A 19,740-nucleotide genomic window follows, 5' to 3' on the forward strand; every position below is an offset into this window, starting at 1 on the left:
GGATGAGGTGGTAGGTAGGAAATTGAGATGCGGCTTGAGGTGGGAGGAAGGGATGGGTGAGAGGAAGAACAGGTTAGGGAAGCGGACACAGGCTAGGCTGGTTTTGGGATGCAGTGGGGGGAGGGGTTGAGCTGGGCTGGTTTTGTGATGCAGTGGGGGAAGGGGAAGAACTGGGCTGGTTTTGGGATGCAGTGGGGGAAGGGGAGATTTTGAAGCTTGTGAAGTCCACATTGATACCATTGGGCTGCAGGGTTCCCAAGCAGAAGAAGAGTTGCTGTTCCTGCAACCTTCGGGTGGCATCATTGTGGCACTGGAGAAGGCCCATGATGGACATGTCGACTGAGGAATGGGAGGGGGAGTTAAAATGGTTCGCGACTGGGAGGTGCAGTTGTTTGTTGCGAACCGAGCAGAGGTGTTCTGCAAACCGCCCCCAGAGGATCCCCCTCATTCTCACATACCACCCCACCAACCTCCGGATACAACGCATCATCCTCCGACACTTCCGCCATCTACAATCCGACCCCACCACCCAAGCCATTCTTCCATCCCCACCCATGTCTGCCTTCCGGAGAGACCACTCTCTCTGTGACTCCCTTGTCCGCTCCACACTCCCCTACAACCCTAGCACACCCGGCACCTTCCCCTGTAACTGCAGGAAGTGCTACACTTGCCCCCACACCTCCTCCCTCACCCCTATCCCAGGCCTCAAGATGATCTTCCATATCAAGCAGATGTTCACCTGCACATCTGCCAATGTGGTATATTTTATCCATTGTACCTGGTGTGGCTTCCTCTACATGGGGAAACCAAGCGGAGGCTTGGGGACCGCTTTGCAGAACACCTCCGCTCGGTTCGCAACAAACAACTGCACCTCCCAGTCGCGAACCATTTTAACTCCCCCTCCCATTCCTCAGACGACATGTCCATCATGGGCCTCCTTCAGTGCCACAATGATGCCACCCGAAGGTTGCAAGAACAGCAACTCATCTTCCGCTTGGGAACCCTGCAGCCCAATGGTATCAATGTGGACTTCACAAATTTCAAAATCTCCCCTTCCCCCACTGCATCCCAAAACCAGCCCAGTTCTTCCCCTCCCCCCACTGCATCACAAAACCAGCCCAGCTCAACCCTTCCCCACACTGCATCCCAAAACCAGCCCAGCCTGACTCCGTTTCCCTAACCTGTTCTTCCTCTCACCCATCCCTTCCTCCCACCTCAAGCTGCACATCCATTTCCTACCTACCACCTCATCCCGGCTTCTTGGCCTGTCCGTCTTCCCTGAACTGACCTATCCCCTCCCTACCTCCTCACCTATACTCTCCTCTCTACCTATCTTCGGTCCGCCTCCCCCTCTCTCCCTATTTATTCCAGTTCCCTCTCCCCATCCCCCTCGCTGATGAAGGGTCTAGGCCCGAAACGTCAGCTTTTGTGCTCCTGAGATGCTGCTTCGCCTGCTGTGTTCATCCAGCTCCACACTTTGTTATCTTGGATTCTCCAGCATCTGCAGTTCCCATTCACTTTTCACAGTCATGCTTTCTCTTCTGTATTTCTGTGAGCGCAAAGGAGTTTATAAGGGCTACCCAGGATGAATTATGCAGGTAAGTCAAATGACACTGAGATCGGCTTTGGAGTCACTCGTGGAAAGTCTGAGCAGTGGAAACAGCCCTTAAACTTCCGCGATGTCATAGCCGTTGTGTGTGCACCAAGACTTCTGTTGAGTCTTGACACGTATCTCCCAATTTATGCCCCATCTCCAATGATCAGTGTAGAAAAAGATTTGGGCTGATGGATCATTGTATTAGTCCACCATGGAAGAATTCAATAAACACATTCAATGAAGCTCGAGCGTATAGAGTCTAACACCCAGTGAAAACATAAAACATTGCCTCGCAGCAGCATGTTGCGAGTGAAAACAGTTGTTTTAGAAGGTTTTGGAACAGCTATTGTGTGATTTTGCTCAACACGCATAATGTAATTAAATTTAATGTGGGATGCAGCCTTGTATGGAATTTGGGCCTGGTGTGCAGCATGCAGACCTTTGCATTTTTTCAGTCTTTCATCAGGTCCGAGTGCACAATCTGAACGTGCGAAACTACAACATGGTCCGCTTGCCTTCTGGCTGTCACACAGGAGCACAGTACTCTCATCCGATTGGCGATATGGTACATCAATCAACAACATAGCCCAATCGGATGCTGGTGCCTGGGACGGCTGTCCAACAGAGGTGGTGAGAAAGGCGGGCAATAGAGCGGCGACTTGTTTCGGTGTGACACTGGGGAAGAAAGTGAGGACCGGAGGGAGGTGGCGGTCCTATCCTTCACTGACTGGCAGGAGCAACTGCCGTTTGAATTTCAGCCGTCTTTAGAGGCTTGGGGGTCGCGGGGTGTACAGGACCTTCGGGCAGCTCTCGGCTTTCAGTGTTAACCGCCGCGCGTTTCGAGGTGATGGCCTACCCAGGATATGGCGGGGTGAGTGAGTGCGTGCGTGCGGCTCGGCTTGTTTTTGTTTGATGTTCGGGAGAGTGGGGTAACGGGACGTAGGCCATCTTCTCCTGTCTCTTTCTGTGAGATCCCGGCCCTGCCTCCCCGCAGTCATTATTCTGGGGCTCTGTGTCTGTGGTGGTGACAGTAGGTGTGTTCCCTGGTACCCTGTCCCTCCTCCCTCATTGTTCACTATCAGGAACTGAGCCTCCTTCCCATTTTCAAATTCCATGGCCGCTCAAAATGCTGGCAACAAGGGGCCTGGGAGCGTTTGTGGGAGGGAGTAAGAGAGAAAGGTGAACGTGTAAGGACGCGAATTCCTTTAATGGTTGGTTTTGGTTTCGCCCGAATGGAGCCGACGCAAAGCAAACGAAGTCTGTTGAGAGTTAACCCTTTTTGTGATTTTTTTTCAAAAAAGAAATTGCAATTTTTTTCTGTGCGGAATTTCTCTTGTACATTTAATTACGTACGTATTTGAGACCTATAAGACTGGATTTCCTAGTACTTGTGTACATTTGCCGTGGTCTGGTGGAGAAAGGCACTCCATTTTAACTGGCGGATCATGTAAACCTGTACCTCAAAGTAAAATGGAGTGTCTTTTTTCGTTAGTTTGTGGCAATTTCCATTTACTGCTAAGTTCCTGGTCTATTCATTAGTGTTCCATTCAACTCTTTTTAACACAGATATATTCACATTTTCGAGGACTTCAGATTTGTTGTACGACTTTTAATTTTTAAAAAGGTTTGGTTTTTTTGTCGTTGTCACTAATCTTGGTCAAACATCTCTCCACAAGAGAAAAGTGGGATGGCTGTTTCTGCGTGCTCTTGCAGCTTGATGCAGGACGCAGCAGATTCCTCCGTTTGACTAGTGATCAATCGGGAACCAAGGAGGCTGATGTAACATACTAAAAGAATTGATTGCTGAATCAAATAATTGAGTTTAAATTTAAAACAAAACCTGCCTTGTAAATTTCAAGAACCCACAGAATCCTCTCGTTCAACGAGCTTTCATGCCTTAATTACATTTGGAAAATCCTTACTGGAGCTGTTGTACCTAAATTTGCTAGTTCTGCAAATGAGGCCTTGCCAAAGCTCTTAGTATCAATTTTGATGAATTTTGTATTCTTGTTTCCAAAGTGTTCACATAATTCAACATGCATATTCTGTTTCAACTTGGGGGATAAAACTGTCCTTTTCTCCTTCCTTTGTTTCAAATAAAGTCTTCAGAAGGTAACATTTTCACATTCCTAAATCAAGGGAGGGGTTCAGTCTTAATCGAAACTTGAGTATATTATAATTTTAGGCAAATCCATCAGTGCACTACTGAAGGAAGTATTATACTGTTGCTGGTGCTGTCTTTCAGATGAGAGATTAGACCAGGACCCTGGCTGCCCTGTTTAGAAGAATCCCAAAGATACTGGGGCACTACTAGAAGTAGTAAAGAAGTCTGTCTGAAACTGTTTGGAATGTTCTGAGTTGAAAGATGCTGTATCAATCTATATCTTCCTTTCATTATATTCAGACCACAGATATTCTAATTTCAGCATTCAGGAAATTTCAGTTACTATTTGAGGCATTCCAACAATGAACTAATGATCTAAAATCTGTTTTGGTGATCTTGGTTGTGAGATAAATATTGCTCCAAGCCCCTCTTGTTTGCAATGCTACTTTTGGGCCTTTCACATCTGTCTGAGGGGGGCAAATAGAAACTTAGAAAATAGAAGCAAGAGTAGCCCATTCAGTCCCTTGAGCCTGCTCTCTGTCATTCAATTATGATAATGAAGCTCAATGCCCTAATCCTGCCCTTCCTCAATTTTCTTTGATCCCCTTGAAAACACAATGTTTTTGCCTTTCCACTTTCTGTGGTAGTGAATCCCACAGGCTAATCGCTGTCTGCAAGAAGAAATTTCTCATCTTTAATCCGAAAGGGACTTATTGACCTTATCCTGAAACTGACCTCTGGTTCTGACTTTCCATCATTGGGAACACCATTACTGTACTGAACAGTATTGATAGAATTGTACAAGTTTCTATGAGATCCTCCTCATTCTTCTAAACTCCAGTAACTGCAATCCTAACTGACTCAAGCTCTGCTCATCCATCAATCTTGCTGTCCCAGGAATTAATTTGGTAAACCTTGACTGCACTTCCTCTACAACAAGAAGATCGTTCCTTAGATAAGGAGATCAAAATTGCCCACAGTATTTCAGATGTGGCCTTGCCAATGCCCTACATAATTGCAGCAAGACATCCTTGATCCTATCATCGAGTCCACTTGCTATGAGGCTAACGTAGTTTTATTATTACCTGAGGTAACATGTTGCACATGCTCACTTATTTTCAGTGACTGTTGCATGATGACACCAGGAAATGTTGTTATAGTCTTACCAGAGCATAGTGCTGCACTTTTTTGTGTGTGTGAGAGAGAGAGAGAGAGAGAGAGATATGGATGACTGGTGGTTGTTTAATCAGGTCAGGCAAGGGGAGAGGGTGAGAAGGAGGTTCCTTCATGCGAACTTCAGCCCGTGCTTTACTCTGCACTGCAAACCAGCTGCCTAGCTAACTGGCCCCCTTTAATGTGGGGCCTTGTTTTAGCATCTTATCTGAAAAACAGCACCATGACAATTTTAATATCTTGCAGTACTGTGCTACATTAAGTTCTCCAATCTCTGGAGTTGGACTTGATCCCAGAACCTTTGTGACTGAGAAGAGAGTTGGATTGAACTAACTACTGACTACTACTAGTAAGAAGTTTTCTTTTTTAAAAATCTCTACTGATCACAGAACAAACATTTTTTTGAGATGCATGAGCTTGATTTTATTTTCTCCCTTCCAATTCAAGCCCTACTGTTTTCCTCTGCCAGTTCAAATTATGGCAGAGGACTAAAACGTTGGGATAATAATAGAAGGTATAATTTTACAGCTTAACTCCCAAAATTAATGAATAGATTCAATGGGTGAAGCTAAATAGCCTCAATCATAACTCTGACAGTAAACTTGTGAAAAGTTTCCACCATCTTAGATCTAAAAGATTAACCTAACATGTAGTGCAAGATATTTTTGGTGGTAACTTGGTGAGGTATTTTAATGCCTACTTGGCATTATTTTTAACTTTGTGACATTTTCCCTACAAGTTGCTATGTCTCATCTTGAAAAGGATTTGGCTACATTGTTTGATGGGTGGCAAATTTTTTTTTCCCAGTAATTTGAGTAGTTGAGCTTGGCATTTGATCTAGTCAGTTCAGTATTCTTCCACTGGTGGTAGTTCAGAAACATTTCTAATGAGGTTTGGAAATTTACTTTCTTAAAATTAAATGTTTTCAGTAATACAACTGTATGTGGAATCCAGCAGACTGTGAGCTGTAGAAAACGAGATTCAAAGAAAGTAAGGAGGTGCAAAAGAGAATATGAAAAAAAATGACAGTGACTGCTTTTCTAAATATCTTAAGAAAAGAGAGTTATAAAGGGAAATGTGGCCCATTAAAGAAGGATGCAGGTAAGAATTAATAATAGTTAACAAGCAAATGGTAGATTTGTTAAATGAGTACTTTGTATCCATTTTCACAGTGGAGAAAAAGGACAAAATACCAACGGTACAAGGGGACCTAAAAATAAGTCAAGGGGAGGAGCTCAGTGGATTTAATATAAGTAAGAAAAATGGTAATGGAGAAAATAATGGGCCTTAAGATAGACAAATCTCCAGGACCTGATGGTTTCCACACCAGGCTTTAAAAGAAATAGGTAAGGAATTTGATGTATTAGTTATAATTTTACAAAGCTCTCTAGATTCAGGTATTGTCTTTTGGTTGAAAAGTTGCAAATGTCCTCCATTTTATCTAAGAAGGGAGATAGAGTGAAATAAATGATTTATGATGGACCTGCTAATTTACTAGGAACGGTAGCATAGTGGTTATGTTACTGGACTGGTAATCCAGAAGCCTGGTCTAATGATCTAGCTACATGAGTTTGAATTCTGTCATGACAGCTGGAAAATTAAGTTCAAGTAAAATCTGTCTCAAATGTGATTTTTAAAAAGCTGGTATCAGTAATGGTGGCTGTGTAACTACTAAATTGCTGTAAAAATCCATCTTGTTTTCTGATTTTTCTTGAGGAAATCTTCATCTAGTAGGGCTGATGTTTAACTTCAAACTTTAGGCACTATGACTCAACACCCGCTGAACATAGCTCAGTAAACCATTTAGTTGCATCAAATCACTACAGTGTAGTATAATGTGCATAAACTGGAAGGGAACCTGATTTGGTGTTGATCTAGGACTTGTACAGGACAAATGTGTACTTCACGCAGATTGCCCTGCAGAGGTTTCCTTGTTTAATGCTTGGGGAATTGTGCCAAAACTATCTCTCAAACTAGCAAAGATAGTGTGGAGTTTGCAACATGTGACTCTGGACCATATGAAGTCTTAAACAATCATTACCTCAACCCCTACCTCAACTAATGAATCAGTACTCCTCCATGTTGATTACCACTTGGAAGAAGCACTGAGGTATTTTCTACATGAAAATATCAGTTTGTCACTGGGTGGTTTGGTAGCATTAATGGTCAAGTCCTGGCCTTGGGCTTATAGTAGGTGATGGACAGATCAAAGTGATGGAGAAATCTATCGAAATGTTTATGTCACGGAAGATGACTACTTTGGCTATAGTGTCTGTCACAGCTGCAAAACGAAATCCTGCCCAATCCTTGATCAGTGACCTTGTTGGTTGCTTTAGAGTTCTTCTGGTGCATGTCCAAGTACAATTTGCTCTGCTGTAATGTGTTTCTTCAATGTGAATAGGCTTTACTGTGATTGAAGAATTTATATTTGTAGAATGCGAACAAGGGTAATACCTGAAATGTTGACTTCCCCTTTCCTCCAGATGCTGCCTGGTTTGCTGTGTTCTTCCTGCTTTCTGTTTATTTACCTTGGATTCCATAATTGCAGTTTTGTTTGTCTTGCGCTGCAGTCAATACAGGTTAAGGAAATTCCGCCCATATCAATTTAAGTGGTGTGGCTATTGCACACTTTTCTTATAATGTGAGATTGCACAAGGTTGGAACTGTTGTGTTATATTGGAACTGACTGTGCTTGTAAATTTGAAGGGATTCTTACTTCATTTCCTGAAATAATGGTAGAGCAAGATCCACATTGGTGTGTGCTCAGCCCCCTCTACTCAGGAAAATGTCCTTCGTATCAATTCTGGCTGAGCCCACCATAATTGTGTCCCTTGTTTTCAAAGAAAATTAATATAATTTATTTTATCTTGCAAGTAGCTAAACTTTTCTTGCTTGCATCCTTGTAGCTTCCCTCTGTGCTCGTGTTGGTGAAGTTCCATCCTTGCACTACTTTTTAATTGTGGTGTATTTTTCAAGTTTTCCTTGCCACTGCTCTAGGCTGCACTTTGACTAATAAAGAAATGATCTTGCATGTCATTTTAGTCACTTTATCTGCTTGCCTTGATAATCTTTAGAGATCTGTAGGTATGCATATCAAGGTCTGTCTACTCCTGTATACTTGCCAGTATCCGATCATTTGTGTATCTTTTACCTTGTCTTTCTTCATAAGAAATGTACTTCAGGATTGAATTTAATTTGTTACTTTCTTGCCACCTGATCAGTGCATTGATATCTTTGTAGCCTCAAAATCTTTTCTAGAGCTTTCTTCCTTACTATCACCACATGACTTTTTTTTTAAATCATAAACTTTACGCCCCTTTACTTTAAGTCTGTAAACAATTGAGATATACCATGAAAAGCAATAGTCCTAGTCCTGTTCCCCACGGAACCCCAGTGGACAGTCAAGTCACAAACGCCTGTCATCCAGTACTATTGCTTTCTGCCATTTTTAGATTCAGCTTGCAACTTGACATTGTCATTAACAGAATTGACAGTATTTACAGAATTGACAGTATTTACCACCACTTGTTCCTTATGGAGATAAGCTTTGCTCAGAGAACACCCTCCATCAGGTTGTGCGTTACTAGGGCTGTACCCGACAACGGATTACAAACAGGTTTTGCCATGAAAAATTGAACATCTATGGGATGCTAGATGTTATCAGTAGGAGCACAATTTTTATTCAATGATAGCCTGTAATCTCAAAGTGTGGGGATGTCCTATGCTCTACTATTGCCAATAAACTGAAGGACCAATGCCAATTCACTGAGGATTGTAAAAAGATTTCCAGGCATATGAAAAAAATAAGATACTGCCCTGGTCATTCTACAATGCAAGACCACATACTTGTCAAACAAGAACAACATGCTAGGGACAGAACTAAATGTTTTCAGAAACAATGGATTGGATTAAAACATTACAATGCTGCTACATCCATATGTGAATAGCTGAGAACGGCTTTCATGAGAATTTGATTTTTCGTGATGACAAGAAAAGGCTGAAATATTTATAAGCATCATTTAGACTGAGTTGCCAATTGGATGATCCATCTCAGTCCCCAATGTTGCATTTCTCCAGAATTCTTTGGAACAAACACAACAGGTCTGACAGCCTCTCTGGAGGAGGGAGCAGGTCAGGAGAGAGACAGTCAGAGTTAACATTTTGAGTCTGATTTGACTGTTCTTTTAAACTTAACCATTCAGTTCTCCTCCATCATACAGTTATGATCACAAAATCCAACCTTAAGTCAATTTGATATTTTATGTGGCATCACTAAATCCACTGAGCATAAACGCTGTCGGCCCCAACTGCATCCAAGCTGACCAAATACAGCTATGAACAGATATATACGTGACAAAGCAGAACCTTTTTAAGTATAAAAGCAAAAAAAAAAGTGGATGTCAGAAATCTGAAACAAACAGAATGCTGGAGAAACTCAGAAGGTCTAGACCATCTCTGGATGGAGAAGCAAAGTTAATGTTTTGAGTCTGGTATAACAGGACAACACATCAATAATAGTTCAAGCCAAAAAAGAGACATGCCAGGGAATTCCTGGAGGGCTGGCATTCCAACTGGAACGCCGTCAACAAACGCATTCAACTGGACCTGAAGTGCAAACTACTGAAAAACAACCGGAAGTGATGCCGACCACCCCAGCAAACCGAGGCATATAAGTGACAAGTGGGACAGAAGCCACCACTTCACTGGAGGTGCACTGATGATGCTACCTTGCAGGGTGACAAAATGTCTGCAATCAAATGCACACCAGCTTGGCAAGTGAGTCTACAACCTCATAATCTGCATTTGACTATGTGTGATGTCAAATTGAAATCATTTGAAACCAGAGAAACTACTCCACCTACAGAGATTTTTTTCTTATTGGTTTCTAATCGTCACCACTACAGGGAATCACCTCAGAAGTTTCTTTGAGTACTCTTCTAGGCCCAACCACCTTCACTGCTTCATTATTGATCTGTTCATCTCAGAATCAAACTTGGAACTGTCCCCTGATTATTGCACAATATTTGGTAGTATTTGTAACACCTCAGATGCAGTACATGTGCGTCCAGGGGTCAGATGTGGGCAAAATTTGGCCTTAATAAGCAAATTGTATTCCTGTCACACAAGTTCTAGACAATAACTACCTCCAAGAATCTTGTAACTTTACTTTCACATTCCATAGTATGACCATTGACACATCTTCTCCAACAGTGTTTCCATTGATCAGAAATGTAATTAGACCAACCACATAAGTACTGTAGCTACAAGAATAGGACAGAAGGTAGGTGTTCTGAAGGGAGTTATTCACTTTCTGACCCTAAGCCTGTCCACCATCTAAAGCTCAAGTTAGGCGTTCAATGGAAAACACTTAATGTTTCTTGGATGCAGCTCCAAAATTGCGCTCTCTGTCTCGCTCTTAATGCCAATACCTTATCAAATAATGTGACATTGTTTGTTTGGTGCTTCATCCACGAAGACCCAAGGCTCAGGAATGGACCCAATAGCCTGTGATACTGCTTTGGCACTTATATTACAATTATAGTTAATCTTCTACTGAACTCATGTTTCTTGCCCAATCACTATATCTCTTGATTCCCTTCCAAAGCTATTTTGTTCCTCCTGTATCCCCTATATATCTCCAGGGACTCCCTTGATCCCAGCTGCCTGTACCTGAGCCTTGCCCCCTTTCTTTTTCTGGTCAAACTCTCTCAATATTTCTTGTCATCTAGGGTTCCCTAACCCTGCCAACCTCGCCCTTCACCCTCATAGGGGCATATAAACCTTGAACCTTAGCTACCACACTTCTAAAGGCTTCATACTTGCCAGTGGTTCCTTTGCCTGCAAACAGGCTACAGCAATCAACCCCTGCAAGCTCGTATCTAATTCCATCAAAATTTGCCTTGCCCAGTTTAGGACTTGAACCTGTGGACTAGTTTTGTCCCTCTTGCTAACTATTTTAAAATTAATAGCACTATAGTTGCTGGTCTCAAAGTGCTCCCCCCACATTTGCTCATCTGTCCTGTCCGATTTCCCAAGAGCAGGTCAAGTTTGTTTTTGTCCCTTCCCGAATAGGACCCTCTATGTACTGTCTGAGGAAACTTTCTTGAACACATTTAACAAATTCCACCCCATCTTAGCCTTTAACACTATGACTGACTGCCCCCATGTGTGTTAGGAAAATTAAAATCCCCCCCACTATAGACAACCATATTGCTCCTGCAAGACTCACCAGTCTCCCTGCATATTTATTACTTTACTTTAATTCCCATTGACTCTTTGGAGGGGCCAATATTACACCATCCCCTCCTTATTTCTTAGCTCCACCCACAAAGTCTCACTGGATGATCCTTCAGTTATTTTGTCTTTGTCTACTGCTGTGATACTCCCCTCTTTCCTCTACCTTTGTCCCACCTAAAGCAGCTGTTCCCTGCCACATTAAGCTCCAGTCCTGTCCCTCCCTTAGTCATGTTTCTGTAATGTCTATAATATTTTAGTGCCACGTACCTATCCATGGCCTGAGTTTATTGGCCTTGCCTGTCAGCTCTCTTGCATTGAAATGATGCAGTTTAATCCAAATGGCATTCCTCATTCCCTGTCCTGTTCTAGCCTGACCTGTCTATTCAACTTGCTATTTCTGACTACTGTATCTCCTTCCAGTCTTGCACTTGGTGACCTGCTGTTGAGGATACCACCCCCTGCCAATCTAGTTTAAACCCTACCTTGTCACACTAGCAAATTTGCCTGCCAGGATATTGGTCTCCATCCAGTTCAAGTGTATCCAGGATTCTAGTTTGGGGCCACAGAATCTCTTGTCTGTCCCCCTGACTATAGGGTCTCCTATCACTAAGGTCCTGAGTTACAAGAGATGTGCAGCACAGAAGGAGAACCTTCAGTCCAACTCACCCATGCCAACCGGGTATCCCAAAGTAATTTAGTCACATTTGCCAGCCTTTGGCCCATAGCCCTCCAAACCTTCCTATTCGTATACCCAACCAAATGCTTTTTTTAAATGTTGTAATTGGACCAGCCAGCCACTCTGCGCAAAAAGGTGGACCTTTGGGATGCTTAAATCTTTTCCCTCTTAACTAAAGCATTTACGTTTAAGGTTTGGACTCCTACCTTGTGGAAAGGATCTTGACTCTTCACCCTATTGGTGCCCCTTATGATAATATGAACTTTGACAAGGTCACCCCTCAGCCTTCTAAATTCCAGGGGAAAATAGCCTAGCCTATTGAGCCTCTCCCTATAGTTCAAAACCTTCAACCCTGGTAACATCCTTTGTAAATCTTTTCTGCACCCTTTCAAATTTAACAACATCTTTCCTTTAGCAGGGAGACCAGACTTGAACACTGTATTCCAAAAGTGGCATTACCAGTGTCTAGTACAGAAACAACATGGCATCCCAACTCCTATTCTCAATGTACTGACCAATGAAGGCAAGTGGATGAAATGCCTTCTTAGCTGCGCTGTCTAGCTGCGACTCCACTTTCAAGGAACTATGAACCTGCACGCCAACGTCTCTTTATTCGGCAAAATTCCCCAGGACCTTACCATTAGTGTATAAACCCTTCTTAGATTTGCTCTAACAAAATGTAGCACCTCACATTTATCTAGATCAAACATTATCTGTGAATCCTTGACCCATCGGCCCATCTGATCAAGGACTTGTTATACTCTGAAGTAACCTCTGTCGCTGTTCGCTACACCAGCAATTTTGTGTCATCTACAAACTTACCAACCAAACTTCCTTTATTCACATCCAAATCATTTCGATAAATGACAAAAAGCAGTTGACCCTTGTGGCACATCACTGGTCAGAGGCCTCCAGTCTGAAAAGCAGCCTACCACCACCGCCTGCCTCCAACCTTCAAGCCAATTTTGAATCCAAATGGCTAGTTCTCCCTGTATTCCATGTGACCTAACATTTTGTTAACAATCTACCATGTTGAACCTTGTTGAATGCCTTACTGAAGTCCGTATAGACAAGATCCACCACTCTGCTTTCAATTCTGTTTGTCACTTCAAAAAGCTCAATCAGGTTAATTAGGCATGTTTTCTCATGCACAAAGCCATGTTGACCATTGCTAATTAATTCATACCTTTCCAAATATGTGTAAATCCTAAAACTTGGAATTTCCTCCAACAGCTTGTCCACCACTGATGTCAGGCTCACCAATGTATGGTTCCCTGGCATTTCCTTGAGACCCTTCTTTAAAATATGCCTCCATGTTAGCTAACTTCCAGTCTTGCCCCTCACCTATGGCTTTTGATGATACAAGTATCTTGGCAGCAGATCCAGCAATCATTTCCCTAGCTTCCCACAAAATTCTGTGTATACCTAATGTTGTCCCAGGGATTTATCCACTTTTGTGTGTTTTAAGATGCGCAGCACCACTACCTGTCATATAGATGCTTTTCAAGAAATTGCTATTTCTTTCCTTTATGTTCTCTGTCCCATTTAGGTATCCTGCCCGTCTCCTGTGGTTCCACACATAGGTGGCCTTACTGATCTTTAATGAGTCCTGTTTTCTCCCTGCGTACTTTTTTTGGCTGAAATATCTTTGTAGAAACTCTTTGGATTCTGCTTAACCCTAGTTGCCAAATCTATCTCCTCTCTCTCCTTTTTGTCCATCTGTTTTCCATCGTATTCCTGCCGCCCTTGCACAACTCTAGGGATTCACGTGACTCCTGCGGCTTATACCTGACATACCTCTTTTCTTGACCAGAACCTCAGTTTCCCTAGTCATCCAGCATTCCTTACACCCACTGGCCTCACCGTTCGCACTAACAGGAACATACTGTCTAGATTCACCAACTAAGTACATTTAAGTCATCAGTGGACAAACGTATGGACGTACATGGAATAGTGTAGGTTAGGTGGGCTTCAGATCGGTATGACAGGTCGGCACAACATCGAGGGTCGAAGGGCCTGTACTGTGCTGTAATGCTCGATGTTCTATGAGTCTCGTTATCTCATTTTTGAAGGCTATCCACTTTCTAGCCATCCCTTTACCTGCAAACATTTGCCCCTATGAACCTTTGTAAGTTCTTGCCTAAGACCTTTTAATATTGACCTTCCTTCAATTTAGAACTTTTACCTTTTAATCAGGTCTTTCCATTTTTAATGGTAACTATTTTAAAACTATTAGAATAAAGATTACTCGCTCTAATTGTGCCCCCACTGATACCTCGGTCACTTATTTCCTAAGGGGAGGTCAAGTGTTGCTCCTTCTTTAGTGGGTACATCCACAAACTGAATAAGAAAATTTTCTCGTGCACACTTAAATTCTTCTACATCCGATCCCTTAATACTCTGGCTGTCCCAGTCTGTGTTTGGAATGTTAAAATACCATACCATTACCAGATTTTGGAGGTCTCCTTAGAAACTTGCTTCTCAATTTCCTGCTGACTATTGGGTGGGGGATTCTAGATTACAATCTCAATAACGTGATTATCCCTTTTCTTATTTCTCACTTCCACCCCAATAACTTCACTGGACGTACTCCATGGAATATCCTCCCCAAGCACAACCATTCCACCATCTTGTGTATAGATCAAGTTTGTCCCTGCTCATTTTCCCAAATTCTAAGACTATAAACCAAATATACACAGCCTCCCAGCTTGGAACAGCTTTCTTCTGGGGAGCCTTTTGACTGTACTATTTCCCAGGGCATGTATATCCTTCTTAGGATAGGGAGACTAAAACTGCACATGGTACTCCAGGTGTGCCATTCTCCAAAGCCCTGTACAACTGTAACAAAACAATCTTTGTTCTTCTCTTCCAGTTTCCTTGCAATAAACATCTGCATGCAATGTCTTCCATGTACAAGGATGTACGGGTGCATTTGAACATTGCAAATGAAAACAGAATATTACAGAAAGATAAGGGGCATTTTCACAGTTCTTCCATTACCATTTTTATGGGATGTCTTCTGTCTCCTTCAAGAGAACATTCCCAACCTGAAGTATGAGCCAGAAAAAGGGCAAGGTTAAAAAGTTTATGGAAACGCTAGCACCTAAAAGTCAGTTGTCATTCTGACTTTGATAGACTTCATTGTGCTTGGTTCAAAACCCTGGCATCTCCTCCCAGACAACACCATGGCTTAACCTTCACTACAAACTGAATTGGTTCAGGAAGGTGGGTCATCAGCACCTTTTTTTGAGCAAAATTGGTACTTTATTAATAAACTTCCAGCAATTTTTTTTGTGTGGTTTATGCACTTGAATCATTTAGAATGTAGAAGTGTGGAAGGATTATTTGATGTAAGCCTCCATGGATGTGTGAAAGGTGGTTTTGTGTGATTTAGTTGAAGTTTTGAGCTGATAAATGTGATGGACTAGTGAGTATATGAATTTTAAAAATAAATGACCTTCCAGAGAACACAACATTCAGCACAAGAGACTGTTAGAAAAATGATGAGGCACAAAATTGGAGGTAAGCTTGTACGGATTGGCAACTGCTTTAGACTTCCCAACTAAAGGAAACAAAATGGATTTCTTTCTCCTACTTGGTGATGTGAGAAGTGTCAGCAAAATGACTTTAAAGCTGTGATTTGATAGGTAGCACTTCTCCACTCCCATCATAAGTTCAGAAGCGGGGATATTTGCCAATGATTGTGCAATTTTCAGCACCGTTTGTGACTACACAGATACTGAAGCAGTCCATGTTCAAATGCAACAAGGTCAGGACAAAATCTGGACTTGGGCTGACAAATGGAAAGTAGAATTATTGACATACAAATGTTAGGCCATGACCACCTCCAATAAGAGACTAACCACTGATATTTAAAGGTGTTACAATCATTGGATTCCCCCCCCCACACTCAATATCCTGGGGGTTACCATTGATTAGAAACTCAACAGGATCCATGGTATAAATACAGTGGCTACACGAGCAGGTTAGAGACTAGGAATATTGCATCAAGTAACTCACCTGACACCCCAAACCTGGCCATCATCTACCAGCCTTAAGTCAGGATCGTGATTGAATTTTCCCCACTTGTCTGGATGGGTTTTGCTTCCAATGGCACTCAAGAAAGCAGCCTGCTCAGAGACATCACATCCACTCTCTCCTCTGATACTCAGTAGCAGCAGTGTGTGCTATTTACAAGATGCACTGGAGAAATTCACCAAAGATTCTTAGACAGCACCTTCCAAACTCTCAACTGCTTCCACCTAGAAGGACAAGGGTAGCAAATGCATGGGAAAATTACCACCTGCAATTTACCCCTCAAACCACTTAGCATGCTGACTTGGAAATATATCGCTATTCTTTAACTATGTTGCTGGGTCAAAATCCAACAGTTGTATCCTTTGGAAAGCTAATGTAGATCTACCTACTTCACATAGACTGCATTGGTTCAAGAAGGCACCTTACCACAACCTTCTTGAGGACAACTTAGGTCAGATAATAAATGCCGCCAGCCGGCAATGCTTATGTTCCATGTGTGAATTCAAAAAATATCTGTCAAAATGTGAGGGGTTTCAGTTTCACTGCAATGATTTCAATGACTGAGGTCAAGGCTGACCTTCCAGTTCGATACTGAGGCATTTTCAAAGTTTGAATACTCCTTGCATTATTTCTAACGGCAGGATCACATTCTCAGTGTCTCAGCTTGTACTTATTCCTTGATCAATATCACTTTTTAAAAAAAACAAGAAAGACGATTGTGTCATTATCACATTGCTGTTTGTGGAACTTCATTACATGCAAGTTAGCTTTTACATGTCTTACAAAAGAGACTGCATCTCAAAACTCCTTTATTGATGGTAACGTATTTTGAGATGGCTCTGTGGAGCTGGATGATGCTACGTTAAAGCAAGTTTTTTTTTAAAATGTGCCTGACGTAACTGTACTAATACTGAGTTAATCACACAGATCAATTATTTGAACAAAGGAGAGTGGTATATCATGAGCAGAGTTCTGTCTCCTAGCTTTTTTTTGTCTTCTGTGTACCATAAATTTGAGCTTACCCAAAACTGTGATTATATTCAAGTTTGTCACTCGTGTTTGTTCAACCTCATTGACTTTCAGTTCACTAGTATCTAAGGCTTTTGTTGAATTCTCATCTGTGTGCTCATTTCTTTCAAGTCCACTAGTTCTCGACTCAGAACGTTGCATCCGGTCACTCTGGCCTTTAGTGCACTGCCACATTGTTCACCCCATACTGGTGTGTGAACAGCCTTCATCTGATTCGACTCTTGAGTGCTGAATTTTCCTCAAACTTCTGACCATCTCCATTTTTCCTTTAGCACGCCTCTTTCATAAGCATTTTTGCTATTTTGTGGTTGTGTTTTTTATTTGTTTGATTATCCTACTATGAACTGATTTTTATATTTATCAAGTACTAGGTAAATGCAATCTGTACATGCAAGTATTTTTCAATCGCTCTAAGTTATTAAGTTACAAAGGGCTGTAAATTAAGTCCATCTGCCATTATGTTGCCAAATTTTTGGAAGTATAAGACCATTCAATTTGGATCTATGAAAATTTATTAGTGAGATGATGGGAGAAAAAGGATTTAACAATTGTATGGAAAGAAAACTAGAACAAAATGCAATGTTGGTCTTTCGTTTGTGGAAATTGAAACTTTAAAATTACAAGGGGAAGTTTAGTTTGCTGGAGCTGTTGGAATACTGTTAGATTTTAGTCATTGAACCTTTGGATGCCACTCTTAAAATTAGATCGAGTCCATTTGAGGAATAACATGAACTATTTCTTCACACAAAAAGGGCATTAGAAATCTGTCATTGTTTTCTGTTTATCTTCTACTCATCTAGGATTAGCAGTTAACAGTATTTGACGTTTGTTTTAGTAAAATCTGAAACTATAATTTTCCCCTTTTGAAGTGAAGTCCATGGTTGTAGAATCATTGGACTCTTTCAAGACTTCAGGTTAGCATAGAGTAATGTGGAGTAAAGACAGATTAATGAAATTGTGTTTAAGGTTTGCTATTCAGTTATGGCCAGAAAGACTAAATGGACTAAAAGTCCAGATTTTTTTATGTATGTTTGCTTGTCAGGTCTACCTTGTTTCTCTTCACGTGGTTTGGTGTCATATTTTGCTTGTTTGCCATGCCCTTAATGCTCCTTTCCACCGACCTATTGTCCTTCATTTCTTCTGAAAAGTTATGGCCTGCGCATCAAAGATGATATCAACAATGTTATACTAACTGTAAAAATCGTAAAACTTCTTGTTTAATTCCTTGTCCCCTATCTTAAATTTGAGCTCTATTGTGAATGTCTTCCTGACCAGTGGAAAAAGTTTGCTGCTGCAGAATAATCTGTACAAATCCAGTTGTTCTGATTAATATTTTGTGTAGGCACAAATCACAGCCTCGAATTTGCATTCGGTGCCTCACATTGCATGAAACTGAAATGCATTCTTCCATTCAATTTCCTAATTTTGCTGGCTTCTGAAAGTTTCTCATAACTCTTATTATATTTTGTACTGTTCACTTTGGTATCTTAAGCAGATTTTGACAATATTGTCCAAGCCTGAATGTTGAACTTGTTTCTTTTTCCTGAAACCCCAGCACTTTTATGGAACATCACTCACTGTATTTTTTTTATTAGTTCTTGTTTTCTTCCCTCTAACCGACTCTATCATCTCCTTCAGTTAACTTGTTTTTTTTCCTAAGTATCTTATGAGGGACATCATCAAACTTATTTTTTGTTTTTAATTTGTTGAAAATTTATACTAAACTATAAGTACAGCATTCTCTCCATCTACCATCTTAAAGAATTATATAAGGTTGATTTCATGATGTGCCCTTCAAAAATTTGTACTGACTCATCTTGATTTGCATGTTTCTGGTGAGTATATTGTGAGATGTGTTCAAATAGTTCCAAATATAGATCTTTGAGTAACATCAATGACTATAAGAAAATGATACTAAAAACAAAATATTTACTTGAGTCACAACCAAATTCATTAGTTGGTTTATGAATGATACTGAGGGTCAAAAGCGCATTTACTCAAAATGGGCTATTGTATCATGCTTACATTGAAAGGATTTTGTTCAGATATTTAAATGTGTTGTGCTGTGTGCCTCTAAGAAAAATGACTGCATACTAATTAGTACAGCAAGCGAGCACTTCATATTGTTTCTCTTTAATGTAGATTGCTTACTTTAAATGCACTCCGTAGAAAGTAGTAGTTTCCTTTTATTCATGTACTAACTTAAGCATTCTCTTGTGTCAGTATGGAGGTTTTAGTGGACATATGACTGGAATGGCAGGGCCAGGTGGACCGATGCATGCTGCCCCACCAGGTGCATACCAGCCTTATTCTGCTTACACTGGGTATCCTTCTGCTGCTTCAGTGGATCCAATGTGGAGTTACTTCACTGCAATTGCTGGACAAGTAAGTATGACAAAATATGGTTTCTAAGGATAGGTATTGTTTAAATATGGCAAAGCACTTTGTGTATAGTAAGCAGCTGTGTTTAACCGTAACATTCTTCTGCCATAGCTTGAATCTTAGTAATTGCTACTTTCCCTTCAAAAATCCAATCACCGGGTAACTTTTTCTCTCACCTTGGAGCATGAATAGTATTCAGCCGCATGTGGTAAAGTGTGTTGGTCTACTGCACCAATTTGTACTCATTTGTGCCGAATGGGAACAGTCATAGGCATAGAGACCTTAATCTCATCTTGATTTTCAAGATTATGATGGAGAGTGGTGAATTCACACTGATATAAATAGGATGTCATTTGGTTGAAGCTGATTTTTGACAATGAAAGGAATCTGGCATTTTCTGTGTCGAACCTCTGTTTACCAGAAATAGGCGGCTGATTGTGAAACTGGTAGCAAAAGAAGAGAATTTATTCCATTTTTTAGTTTACATACTTTGCCTTAATATAG

The 19,740-nt window shown here is 41.2% G+C and overlaps 1 protein-coding gene across 1 annotated transcript in view; it reads left to right on the forward strand.

Annotated features, from left to right (window-relative positions):
* The first annotated feature begins 2,200 nt into the window (after positions 1 to 2,200).
* gca (grancalcin) overlaps positions 2,201 to 19,740 on the forward strand; it is a 37,225-nt gene continuing 19,685 nt past the window's right edge. Inside the window, exons 1-2 of the mRNA XM_048535056.2 lie at positions 2,201 to 2,468; positions 19,078 to 19,239. Of these exons, the coding sequence (XP_048391013.1) occupies positions 2,445 to 2,468; positions 19,078 to 19,239 (186 nt within the window). The 5' untranslated portion in view covers positions 2,201 to 2,444. The remainder of the gene's footprint in view (positions 2,469 to 19,077; positions 19,240 to 19,740) is intronic.

Source organism: Stegostoma tigrinum, chromosome 7 (assembly GCF_030684315.1).
Source record: "Stegostoma tigrinum isolate sSteTig4 chromosome 7, sSteTig4.hap1, whole genome shotgun sequence".
NCBI classification, from domain to species: domain Eukaryota; kingdom Metazoa; phylum Chordata; class Chondrichthyes; order Orectolobiformes; family Stegostomatidae; genus Stegostoma; species Stegostoma tigrinum.